Source organism: Mercenaria mercenaria, chromosome 1 (genome assembly GCF_021730395.1).
Source record: "Mercenaria mercenaria strain notata chromosome 1, MADL_Memer_1, whole genome shotgun sequence".
In the NCBI taxonomy this organism is placed as follows: Eukaryota; Metazoa; Mollusca; class Bivalvia; order Venerida; family Veneridae; genus Mercenaria; species Mercenaria mercenaria.
In genome coordinates this window covers 100,250,677-100,264,057 of record NC_069361.1, presented here as the reverse complement: position 1 = coordinate 100,264,057, position 13,381 = coordinate 100,250,677, and the positions used below count along the sequence as shown (strand labels likewise).

The following is a 13,381-nucleotide window of genomic DNA, read 5'->3' as shown; positions in this document are numbered from 1 at the left end:
AAAATTTTAAAAAAAAAAATTCGATTTGCAATATTTCAGTTATCAATAATATAAATTGAACCCAAAAGGGAAAATTTTACAAAAATTATGGGAAAAACGCAAGTTTAATTTTACGGGTAGCGAAAATAATGACTTTTAAAATTTCTTTTCTGTTTAGCAAAAAAACTTGTTGGGCAAACTGTGTTTCAAAGAAAAAAAAAATAAATGAAAATGATGAAAAAAATACCTTACAAAGTCCCCCAGGGTGGAAAATATTAAACGAAAATGTTTTTAGGGAAAATGCAAAAAACTTGGCCTTTGATAGGTGTCTTGAATATTTTTTTTGCTGTGAAAATTTCTAAAAATGGGTATATTGCCCTGTATGGCCCCTTGTGTACCCGTGCATTTTCAGAAACGCTCTGGGAAATTTATATAATGTATGTCAACAGACAGCCAATCCATACAATTTTTCATTAGTAATTTTTATTCGATTATTCAAAGAATGAATTATTGGCATGCCCCCTTTTTTTTTTTTTTTTTTTTTTTTTTTTTTTTTTTTTTTTTTTACAAAATTATGATTGAAACTATTACCACTTTTTCAATGTCATACCTGACATGTATAAGCGTACCATCTATACTTTTTTTCCAAAATTAACCCCTTTTTTCCCCAAGCATTTTTTCCTAAGTTTTGTTGCAACTGGGATCTCATATCTTCAATTTGATTATAGAAATTAGTTTTTTTTTCCAGTTTCTTGCCATTTTCCCCGCGATTTTTCCGACACTGGAAACAGGGCAATATTTTCGGTTTTACTGTGATTGTTATGAGCCCTTTTTTGTCATATAGTTTCGTTTTTTCCAGAAACTGGAAAATTAAAAAGGAAAAAGTGTCCATTTTATTTTCGCTAACTTTTTTTTCGGAAGTTTTTCCCATATAGGGTAGATTTTTCCAGTTACCTTTTTTTTTGACAACTGTTGCAGATCATTGACAGTTACCTTGCAGCTTAAGCCAGCTTTTTCCCTATTCATTTGTAAGGGGCTTTTTCTTTTAAAATCCCCCCAAACATTTTTCAAAAATTTAACCACAAAATAACAGGGAGGGGGGTAAAAAAAGTCATCCAATAGAAATATTAAAACTATGATTTTTAAAATTTTGAATTATGAATTTTAAAAATGAATAAAATTTGGGCCATTTTGCACTTTTTTAAGGCATTTTTTGCATTTTTAGATTTTTTTTTTTAACCAAAAAAACACAAATTTTAGCCTACCCGCCCCAAGATCTAAAACAATCTGTTTGGTTTTGGCCAAACAGGTTCTGTATTTGAGGGAAAGATTTGACTTTTAAACTGCCTCTCCGACAAAAATTTTAAACATACTAAACAAAATAGAATCCTTCATCCACTAAAAGTTGTCCTTAAAAGACAAAAAAAATTTTATCAAAATATTGTTCCTTAAATTTTTACGAGAAGGAATTTTTTTTTTTTAATACCCCAAAAATAATATCATAATAAAAAGTCTATGCAGTAAATTGAACTGTCTGTTTTCACTTTAAGGGTAAAAAATTAAACATTGTTGGGAAAAAAAAACTTGCTGAGTTTGGTTTTTCATCACAAAAAAAAAATTGTAAGTAAATATAACAAGTACGAAGTTGAACCACAGAACAGTGTGTTTATTAAAATTGGTTCTCCCATTTCCCCAAAACTTTTTCAAGTGACCTTTTCTTTAAAAATGCCCTTTAAAATTAATTATTGAAAATTTGTTATTTCTAATTCCACTGGGGGGGTTTATGGGTTGACTTTCTGGCGTTAGACGGTAAATTCCTGATTATCATTCCCGGTAAAATTTTGCAGTTGATTTCATTTCCAGATAAAAATTGTGGGGGAATAAGTTTTGCTGATTGGGTAGTGTTTGGGTATATGAACGCCAAGTTTAATGCCACTTGCTTTCAGTAGATAAAATTGATGTGCCCTTAGCCTTCGTAATTTTATTTAGGGCTTGGGGTTAAAATGCAACCTTTTTTTAGTTTTGCAAAAAAAAGATGAAAAAAAAACAAGTTTTTAAGTTTTTGCTTTCAAAAAAAAGCCTATCACATGCGCCTACCCTGTTACGAAGCTTTGTGAGTTTTCCCTAAAAGCGAAACATGCTTCTTTTGGTTTTAGAAGAATATAAACTCCTTCTGGCCCCCGTTTTTATTCCCAAAAATGTGGATTCTAAGCTTGTTTAAGCAGTCTTAGTTTAATGAATTGAGGGGAGCGAAAATTGCAAAAAATAGTTTTCCTGTGAACCAGTGAAATGGAGGGAAATTTTTAAAAAGTTTTGTAGGGTTTTTTGTTGTAATCTCCATTTAAACTCTGGTAAGGGGCAAATTAAGTTTAATATTTTATTATTTGGGTTTAAATTATTCCCTCAAATTGGAATAATGAAATTACAATATTTTTATACCTTTTTTTTGTAAAGATGAATATTTTTTTTTTTTGTTAAACACTTTCAAAGATTGTTTTATGTTTTAATTATTGTTTACAATAGGTAAATTTGTTGTTGATTAATTTTTTTCTGGAACTATTTCTAAATCGAATATTCCTCCAGTTTGCACAAGAAGAGGGGTTATTTTGCATAAGTGGAATTAAAAACCCCTACATCACCAAAGGAAATGAAAAAGTGGAAAAAGAAATATGTTACAGTTTTTAAGATTTGAAGGACAATTTTAATTTTTTGTGAAATTCAAGAAAAATCAAATTTATAAAAATTTTTTATTTCTCCCTTTATCTGTCTTGGTTGCACAACCAAGTCAGATTGGAAAAAATGAACTTGGAAGCTATAGTTTTTGAAATTTGCATTTTTTTTTTTTTTTTTTTTTTTTTTTTTTTTTTTTTTTTTTTTTTAAATATTCCAAAAAAATAAAAATGCAAAAGTAAAACTAAAAAATTTGAATAAAAAGAAAAAACCACTTTATTTCTTTTTAAAAGGGGTTTTTCAAAATTCAGAAAAAAAGAAAAATTAACAGACTTGGGGTAGTCTTTTGTTCAGGTCTTTTTTTTCTAACAAAATTTTTAAAAACCCGAAAAAAAGTCATATATATTGCTTAAAAATTGGGGCATTCCAGACCACAAAAGTCATGAAAATTAATGAAATTTACATTTTTTAGTAAGTCAAAAAAGTCATCAATATAGTTAATGTTTTGCTGTTAAAAACAAAACAACAAATTTTTTGTAATGAACACATCTTGAACAAATTACTGCAATAGGTTTTTCGTTTGTCCAAGGAGTGGGGTCTTAAAATTCAAATGGTTGTCCCCTTTTAAATTAGAATGCCATTTGTAAAGAAATAGATGTTTTACCTAGTTATGTAAAGTTTAAACACTCGCACGATGTTGCAAATGCATCAAACGAAGACATGTAACAGCTTTTTAGAAATGGTGAGTTTTTAAAGGCGCTGGACTGTCCAGAAGTGTGGCCCCTTCATGTAGGCCCTTTCCGGAATTCAATACATATATGAATAAATTGACAATGGTTTTGTACAATAATATAAATGTTTTATGCTGTTATATTTTCATGTAAAACAATGCTTTCTTTCTATGATTTGAAGACGTTCGACTTTTTTCTCCGAAACATGGACCTTAAATAAATCATTAATATCAGTTTATACAAATATTGATATTCATGTGTCAAAAAAATCTTTGTGTTTTTGTATTAATGAGCCAGATGTTATTGTTTGGAAATCCTTGCCTGTTATGACCTTTTTGCAGATCACTTGCCGCAAAAGTATTGTTTTTGCTCATATTTTTTTTTTCAAGTTTCAATATTTTCTGTAATGCAAGCAAAGAACTAATTTATTCATTTTGTTTTGATGGGATGTATTAATTTTTCAGACATTAGGGACAAGTAACCAGTAGCTCATTTTTTCATTTAATCTGGGAGTGGTCTGGTCATAGCATCCTTCTGGAATAGGTGACCTGCCAAAAATATACCATTAACTTTTTACTGTTAATTACTTTTTTTCCTATTTAGAAAATTAATAATTAATGTTGGGACTGGTGTCAATTTTCAGCAGTGTTAATCAAGGTGAAGTATAATCAAAGAGAGTGTGGATTGAGGCCCAGTCTGTTTGCTTTGGTTCCCAGCTGGTTTGTCTTCATAATAATGCAGCCTGGTTCAAAGTTAAACAAATATAATACCATCTCTTTGATCTGTCTAATAACTCAGTGATGTTTGAATCTCATTTTCTTACTGTCAGATAAATGTGCTGATTTTCAAATTTTATTTTCTGATGTGCAGATAAATACAGTTATGGCTGATGCCATCTGCCCAATGGTCCAGTGGTCAATCCCTGATTTATTGACCCTTGGTCCACAATCAAGAGTCCATAAAATGTAAATGGGTAGTGATTTGAAAGATGATCTTAAGACAAAGCATTAGCTTAATGCATAAACTGGTTATCAGCTGTTGTAGGTCTGAGGTATATAGGAGGTTCTGGCAGGAGGATGGTATAAAAAGAGATATATGGACTAATTAAGGGACTGTTTATAGCCATTTAACAAAGAGACATAAAGATTAGACATTTCCTGAAGTGTGTCTATTAAACCCTAAAATAGCAGACAGTAGTGCATATTACTGCAAAAAATAACATTAAGGGCAAATATCCTTGGAGACAGGAGACAAATATGGCTAGAAATTCTGCCAACTCTTCCTTTCATCATGATTATGGATCAAAATAGATTAAAGGCTGATGAAAAAGACTGATTATCCATGGAGTCATGATCATCCCATCACATCAAAAATTTATACCAATATTATGCACATGTTTTTTTATTGATGTGATTAATCTAAGTCTGAATAGGAAATCAATGTTTATATCCTGGTGCATGCTGACAGGCACTCAGTAAAACAAACAGTGCACTTGACATTATCCATGCCAGGTTGTGAATTTTCTCCAGGGAGTCCCTGGCTGTATGTCTTGTCTTTTATAGTATTTTTTCATTGCCATGTCAGTGGCATAAAAAAGTTGAATTTCTCATGTGTTCTCTGAATAATTAGATCTGAGAATGAGAAAGTCATTGATGCATCTAGCGATTTTGCAGTTCACTTAATGCAGTTGTTGGCACGTCTGTTTGAATTGTCTCCGCACTATGCTCGTTAAAAACTGTCTTAGAAATCAGCTTATAGACTTTTTTTGTTCTGAAAGACAATGTTTAACAGTCTAGATAAGCAATAATGCAGAAACAAAATTTATGAGGCCCAAACCAATAAAGTTATACCCAAAGGTCATACAATTTCATTATAAAGCTGTGTTTATTTCCTTTATTAGAAACATTGATTTGCTCTGCTGTAAAAAGTACATATTAAGTAGGTTTTAGCTCTTACCAAATTCTTGTGCCTGAGTTGTCACAGAAGGCTCTCAGATTCTGTGAAACTATAAATACATTTAGCACAAATACAAGTACAGTTTCTTTTACATCTTTAAAATTTGAAATACTGTTAGTGTCTTTGGTCCCAGCAGCGAAATTTTATGCAGTGATTATTCGACAGCATGCTAAAAGTGATGGAAATCAGTCACTGGGAAAAAATCTTAAAACTTGAGTGGATGAAATCTTACACTGGAAGATGTGATTTTGCACACTAATGGATTTTGACTTTATCTTTCTGCAATCGTTACCGCAGGGAACAGAGAAATCTGCAGTCTCAGCTCATCTTAAATAACAACAACACTTTAATAGGTTTTTCAAAACTGATGTTCTGTAGAATATCAGTACACTGTAATATATAATCATGTTCCCTGAACTAATGTGATACAAAGAGAGATAGTTTCTAATACTTCAAAAAAAATATATCCAGTCATCATTAAAATGAAATTTACAATGCATGCCCAAAGACTTTCATTAATAGTATGAAAATGTTAAAACTCTATTAGAGGTTTTTCTTGCATATAGTTTGCTGGTATTTCCAGAAGCCATCTATAGCCATTAAATTGAGACAGTTTTTGTCATGGATAGATTTTCTCTTGATAGTGCAACTCTGTCTAAAAGCTGTTCAACAATGCTACGAGTGCCTTCATCTGTGCATCTTGGCACACATTATTTTTGTATAGATTTGTTTTAATGTATTTTTTACTGTGGCTCAAAATGTTCTAATTAAGCTAGTCCTTTATGTTTTATCTGTTTGTATAATTTCAGATCTCAAGTTCATTATTAAATCGTGTGACAACAGTTGACCAGAATTTCTTCAAGGAAATAGAACTGGTACCACGTGTGTCGCCAGAATTCGAACTCACTCTGGACAACACACCCGTTGTGCATGCCATACAAACAATGAATTTCTTCCAAATGAAAGGTGAGAATTTTTAGATATGCTAATTCAGTTATGAGGTAGGTGAACTTAGACAAATTTAGAATAGCAGTGATGACTAAATTGACCAGGTTTGTCATGGCATTATAATCTTACTTAAGATATGGGCTTATCAAAGTGATCTGGAATGTTTAAGATGAAGATCTACCACTGACTTTTATAAAAGATAAAGATTTATTTGAAACAGTAAGTGTCAGTATTGGACATGAAGATCAGAGCAACCTGGTACACCAGCTGAGAAAGTCTGTTCTACAGCTCTCAATAGGTCAAGTGGTGGGGAACATTATTCTATCATCCTCACAGGCCACCACTTTGCTTACAAAATAATCAAGCAGATTACAGGTGGTAGTGGTTGGTTTCATTCAACAATTTGTACCTGATGGTAGTGAATGGTTTCCATCATAATCTTCCTGAACCTTATTAATAACAAACATAGGATATAAAACATAAACTGGCATCGATACCAGACTCAGTAGGAATTTTAGAATGTGCTGTTAGGAAAGTACGTTGGATATCACTTCCTGCCGATATATATTTCTACGTCAAAACATTGATTGGTTATTCGCCTGCTTCTAATCAGGCAGAAGCGATAAGAAAATTATCAATTCAAATTTCGGACTTGGCACAAAAATCAAATCATTTCTTCGTAATATCCCATAATGATTATGGCAATTTCTTATCCATAACAGTATTGAATAAAGTATCATTTATTCTGATATGTATAAGTAATAATCTGCTGTAGATATTAAATAACAAAGATTAAAATACCATCACAACGAAAGCTTATGATGCTCTTGCATATTTAAGCAACTGACAAATTTTGTAAAATGCATTCTGTCAGTATCCATGGCATATACCCCAAACCAAAATACATCAAGCATGTGAGAAGTTTGCCATAAGCTTGCGCAAGCTTACAGTCATGTAATAAAAGGTTGAGGAAGATAGTGTTGCAAGCTTGCGCAGTCATAACAAGGTTGTGGGAGACTCACAAGTGTTTTTGTCCACACCCATATAAGTGTGCACAAGCTTGCAATATTATTATGATTGCGCAAACTTGCAAGGTCGCAATTAAGATCGCTAGGGTTCCAATTGCAAGCATGCGCAACCATACAAGCTTGCAAGATTTTAAATAGGTTGCAGGAAGTGTGCAAATTAGTTTGCGCAAGCTTAAATAATGGTTGCGATGGTTCCAATCGCAATCTTGCTGCACGCTGAAACAATTGGGGCACTGAACAGTCATTTTTAACTTCTTTCTTTTCTGCAACATTTACATCAAAATATTCTTTTATAATTGTAAAATTATACGAGGTTTATTGAAGTATGATTTCAATTCCATGAAATCACACTGCAGTGCTGAGACGTTAATTGAGATGACTAAAGTCTTAATGTTAAATAGTGCCAACAGATTTGGTATACAAGTTTGTGATATTTTAAGAATATAATTGGAAAAGAAAAAAATTGCTTGAACTTCTGAAATAAACAAGACAAAAAATGATAAAAGTGACTTCCATATCATATCTGCCTAGATTATGATGTCATTGTAGTTTTTCTGGACAATCTGTAGAACCCAGGTGAGTTATAAATACGTTTAATTGTTCTAATGGGCCAACATGAATTGTATGGCACAGCTCAACAGGCACTTCCTGTCTGCAGTTGGTGCCACTGTAAGATAATCCCAGTGAATTATGTGAATTATGTTTGGGTGCTGTAGTAACGTAATTTCAATGAAATATGGCCTGGCAACCATTCTATCTACATCTGTGTGCCACGGTAACATAGTTCCTGGCATCCTTTTCTCTCTCCCATCTATGTGCCATAATATCTTAAAGAGATTTTTTAAGAGCACAAATTTTCCTGTATAAAGCTTGATAACATATAGTCTGCAATGAAATATGTGGACAAACTAATAGATCAAAAGAAAATATTTTCAACACACAAAGAATGGAAAAATATTCAAAACCATGGAAAGTACTTTTTAAGTTTTCCTCACAGTGGGGATTCACAACAATATTTTTTAGAAAGAATGGTTTATCCCAGCTTGCGAAAGTGTCCTGTCGGCTTCTCAGTTAGTTTTTATTTGATTCCTGCATCTGGCTTACAGCACAAAAAGCTAGCACATTTTGCAAGTCAATTTTCCATTAAACATAAAAGAACTTTTGCTGTGTAAAATAAAAAAACTTTTTGCTATTTCCATCAAAAAAGATTTATGTTTTAGAACCTGTAGGCAAGAATTTGTAAGGTTAACCAGTGATATAAGAGCAGTTACATTATGTTCCACAGCATTATCAGGAAGTAAAGATGGATGTTCAGCTAGAAACCACTTAAAAGAGAGAAGCTTGTGTGATCAGGTGGAATTTAGATTTTATTTAGTGATGCAACTGTAGGTGTTACAAAATGAGTTTAACATACAGCAATAAAACAGTAGAAAAAGCTCCTTTTCTATTGCAGGCTTCTGATTGCTTCTTTCTTTTTTTCTTTCGTTATTATGACTTTTTGTGCCCCCCGCTCCCCCATGAGTGGTGGGGGCATATAGATTTGGTCTTGTCCGTGCCTCTGTGCGTGCATCCGTCCGAAGTGCGTGACGCGCCTAGCTAAAAAAGTATTTGATTTAAATTGATGAAACCTTGCATGAGTCTTTATCATGATATGAACTTGCGCACCACCTATTTTTCGTCTGGCTCCGCCCTCCGATTTCCAGAGTTATGGCCCCAGAAATAGTCAAAAATGCACATTTTCACCTTGTGACACACCTAGCTCAAAAAGTATTTAATGAGAATCGATTAAACCATTAGTCTTAATCATGATATGAACTTGCGCACCTCCTATTTTTCATCTGACTTCGCCCCCTATTTTCAGAGTTATGGCCCCTGAATTAGTTAAAAATGCACATTTTCACCTTGTGACGCGTCTTACTCAAAAAGTATTTCATATAAATGGATGAAACCTTGCATGAGTCTTTATCATAATATAACCTTGCGCACCTCCTATTTTTTGTCAAAAAGTATATAATATAAATGGATGAAACTTGCATAAGTCTTTATCATGATATAAACTTGTGCACCTCTTATTTTTTGGCAGGCTCCACCCCCTATTTTTAGCTCAACTATTCGAATAATAGGGGAGCTATCCTACTCGCCCTGGCGTCGGCGTGAGCGTTAGCGTACCACCCCAAATATTTTCAAAGTCCATTGAGATATCGCTTTCATATTTTGCGTACTTGTTTACCATCATAACCCCATTCTGTAAACAGGAGCAGACAACTCTATCAAGCATTTTGACTGAATTATAGCCCCTTTTCGACTTAGAATATGCTTATTGTAATGTTAAAGTTTGCGTACCACCCCAAATATTTTCAAAGTCCATTGAGATATTGCTTTCATATTTTGCATACTTGTTTACCATCATGACCCCAGTCTGTTAAAAGGAGAAGGCAACTCTATCAAGCATTTTGACTGAATTATGGCCCCTTTTCGACTTAGAATATGCTTATTGTAATGTTAAAGTTTTACTCATAGCTTATTTTATACTATCAAGCACTGAGAATAGTCGAGCGCGCTGTCCACTGACAGCTCTTGTTTAAGTTATGGCCCCTGAAATAGTCAAAAATGCACATTTTCGCCTAATATCATGCCTAGCTCATACTTGCGGAGAACAGGTTTGTACTGGTACAGAATCCAGGAACACTGGTTAGGTTAACTGCCCGCCGTTACATGACTGAAATACTGTTGAAAAACGGCGTTAAACCCAAAACAAACAAACAAACATGCCTAGCTCAAAAAGTATTTGATGTAAATTCATGAAACTTTGCTTCAGTCTTTATCATGATGTGACCTTGCACACTTGGCATTCTTCTTGAGAACTTTAGTGCTTATTACAGAGTTACGGCCCTTGAAATAGCCAAAGTAGTGGATTTTTTGTTTGTGATGCTCATAGCTCAAAAAGTATATGGCCTAGAATACTGAATCCTTTTCATAAAATGATAGTTTAGGCTATATTACCCCCTTAAGGCTGCAAACGTTTGAATTATCGCCCCTTATTTGTGACAAATGTACCAGTGGGGGGCACACCCTGTGTCCTACAGACAAATTCTAGTTAAAACTAATTGTTTAGAAGTTCTCATAAAATCAGGCAACATAAAGAACAGCTGATAAATATCCAGCCTGGCATATTTCTATGGTAATAAATAGCCATCATTGCAACTTATTACTTTTTTAATCTCATTATAACAAGAAATTTATTCTATCTTGCGTCACAGATGGCATAATAGGTAAGTGATGGCTTGCCGTAAGCTTTTAATGTCATTTGTCAGTCTTTATATGTGTTTATTTTATAGTCTTCATTAGTTTTTGTTATGATTTTCTGTTGCAGTTTATTGTTTTTAGATGCTTTATTTCAATGATTTTGGACTAAAAATAGAAGATTTATTGTTATTGCTTAAGATTTGAAATGAATCATGTTATGTAACACCATTGTATGACTGGAATGAAAACATTCATGAATAAGTAATATTATAATTGTTTTTTTTTATTTTACAAAACAAAGAACCCATAAACAAAGACATTTCACATTAAGTATGTTGTTAACGAGTATTTTGTCTTAATGTTCCGAAAGCCCTAAATTTTAGTAATGTCTTTAATACACACAATTTAGTGTTATTAAATTGAATTCTCTAATGATCTTTTACTGTAGTAAAACTTTGATACCAATAAACATATGTTGTGAATTGTGAATAAAGCTCAGTCTATTATAGTTTATTTTTAAATCTTTATTTAAATGTTGTAACATTGTACAAAAATTTAAGACCAAACAGCTGGAAAAAGTGACCATGCAGAAACTGTACATATTTAGATATGAATTACTGTATTCTCAAGTAACTTTGGAGTGCTTGAATTTGAAAATTCAAAAAAATGCTGCCTTTTATGTTTGATCAGTATGAAGATTTATCAACCTGAGAAAAGTGGTATAAACTTCAGGTCGTACCTTGGGTTGATATCAATTTTTTCAGGTCGAAATATCCTTAAGTCCCGGAGGCATTGCTTTTTTCCTTGTCTGGAATGGATAATTAATCTAAGGAATGAAATACCCATAGAAAATGCACAGATTCCTATATCTTTGCCAATGAAATACCTATAGAAAGTGCTGATATTCATTGTATCTTTTCCAGTGGAATGCTCATAGAAAATGCTGATGTTCCCATATCTTTGTCAGTGAATGATGTTGCCATTATCTTTTCCAGTGGAATGCTCATAGAAAATGCTGATGTTCCCATATCTTTGTCAATGAATGATGTTGCCATTATCTTTTCCAGTGGAATCCTCTTAGAAAATGCTGATGCTATCTTTGTCAATAAATGATGTTGCCATAATCTTTTCCAGTGGAATGCTCATAGAAAATGCTGATGTTCCCATATCTTTGTCAGTGAATGATGTTGCCATTATCTTTTCCAGTGGAATGCTCATAGAAAATGCTGATGTTCCCATATCTTTGTCAGTGAATGATGTTGCCATTATCTTTTCCAGTGGAATGCTCATAGAAAATGCAGATGTTCCCATATCTTTGTCAATGAATGATGTTGCCATTATCTTTTCCAGTGGAATGCTCATAGAAAATGCTGATGTTCCCTTATCTTTGTCAATGAATGATGTTGCCATTATCTTTTCCAGTGGAATGCTCATAGAAAATGCTGATGTTCCCTTATCTTTGTCAATGAATGATGTTGCCATTATCTTTTCCAGTGGAATGCTCATAGAAAATGCTGATGTTCCCGTATCTTTTCCAGTGGAATGCTCATAGAAAATGCAGATGTTCCCATATCTTTGTCAGTGAATGATGTTGCCATTATCTTTTCCAGTGGAATGCTCATAGAAAATGCTGATGTTCCCTTCTCTTTGTCAATGAATGATGTTGCCATTATCTTTTCCAGTGGAATGCTCATAGAATATGCTGATGTTCCCATATCTTTGCCAGTGGAATGCTCATAGAAAATGCTGATGTTCCCATATCTTTGTCAATGAATGATGTTGCCATTATCTTTTCCAGTGGAATGCTCATAGGAAATGCTGATGTTCTCATAGCTTTGTCAATGAACTGCCCTTAGAAAATTATGATATTTCCATATCTTGCCATTCAATGATGTTCCCATGTCTTTTCTATTGAAATACCCATAGAAAATGCTGATATTCCTGTATCTTTGCCTATGAAATATCCATAAAAATTGCTGATGTTCCCATATCTTTGGAAATGAAATATTCATAGAAATTGCTGATGTTCCTGTTTCTCTTTGCCAATGAAATACCCATAGAAAATGCTGATGTTCCCATATCTTTGCCAGTGGGATACCAATAGATAATGCTGATGTTCCCATATCTTTGCCAGTGGGATACCAATCATATCTTTGCCAGTGAATGATATTGCCAGTATATATCTTTTCCAATGGAATACTCTTATAAAATTCTGATGTTCCCATATCTTTGCCAATAAAATACCCATAGTAAATGCTGATATTTACATATCTTTGCCAGTGAATTATGTTCCCATGTCTTTTCCAGTAAAATTCCCCTAGATTATATCTGATGTTTCTATGTCTAAAAATTGCAAGTGAATTACCCATACAAAATGCCTGGTACTTATGTTCCCATATCTTTGCCAGCGAAATACCCATTAGAAATTGCTGATGCTCCTATATATTTGCCAATGAAATACCCATAGAAAATGCTTTTATTCCCATGGCTTTAGATGTCTGTCAGAAGTTTTCAATGCATATTAATTTCTTAAAATACATAATTGTGTTTGATGTCATCCTCTGCATCATGCCCAGAAAAACTTACAAGTTTTGAAGAAAATAAACATCTTACAGTTTACGAGCTCAGCAAAAGACTACCTTGGGATAGATGGAACCCGGTAAAAGGGGAAATATTTACATAATTTACTTTTATTATAAAATCATAATCAAGTTTGAGATGATGCCTTTGATGTGTCTTTTTAATGTTTGGTAATGAGTGTGAGCGTTATTTGATGTGTACCTAGGATTTTGTAAATCGGTACTATCCCCAATTATTGGCATG

At 33.1% G+C, this 13,381-nt stretch overlaps 1 protein-coding gene across 3 annotated transcripts in view; it reads left to right on the top strand.

The window, feature by feature from the left end:
- Positions 1 to 13,381, top strand: part of LOC123528859 (E3 ubiquitin-protein ligase TRIM9-like) — a 142,750-nt gene that overhangs the window by 70,929 nt on the left and 58,440 nt on the right. For all 3 annotated transcript variants that reach the window (XM_053518589.1, XM_053518591.1, XM_053518595.1), the window contains exon 4: positions 6,146 to 6,302. In XM_053518589.1, coding sequence (XP_053374564.1) covers positions 6,146 to 6,302 — 157 coding nt within the window. The remainder of the gene's footprint in view (positions 1 to 6,145; positions 6,303 to 13,381) is intronic.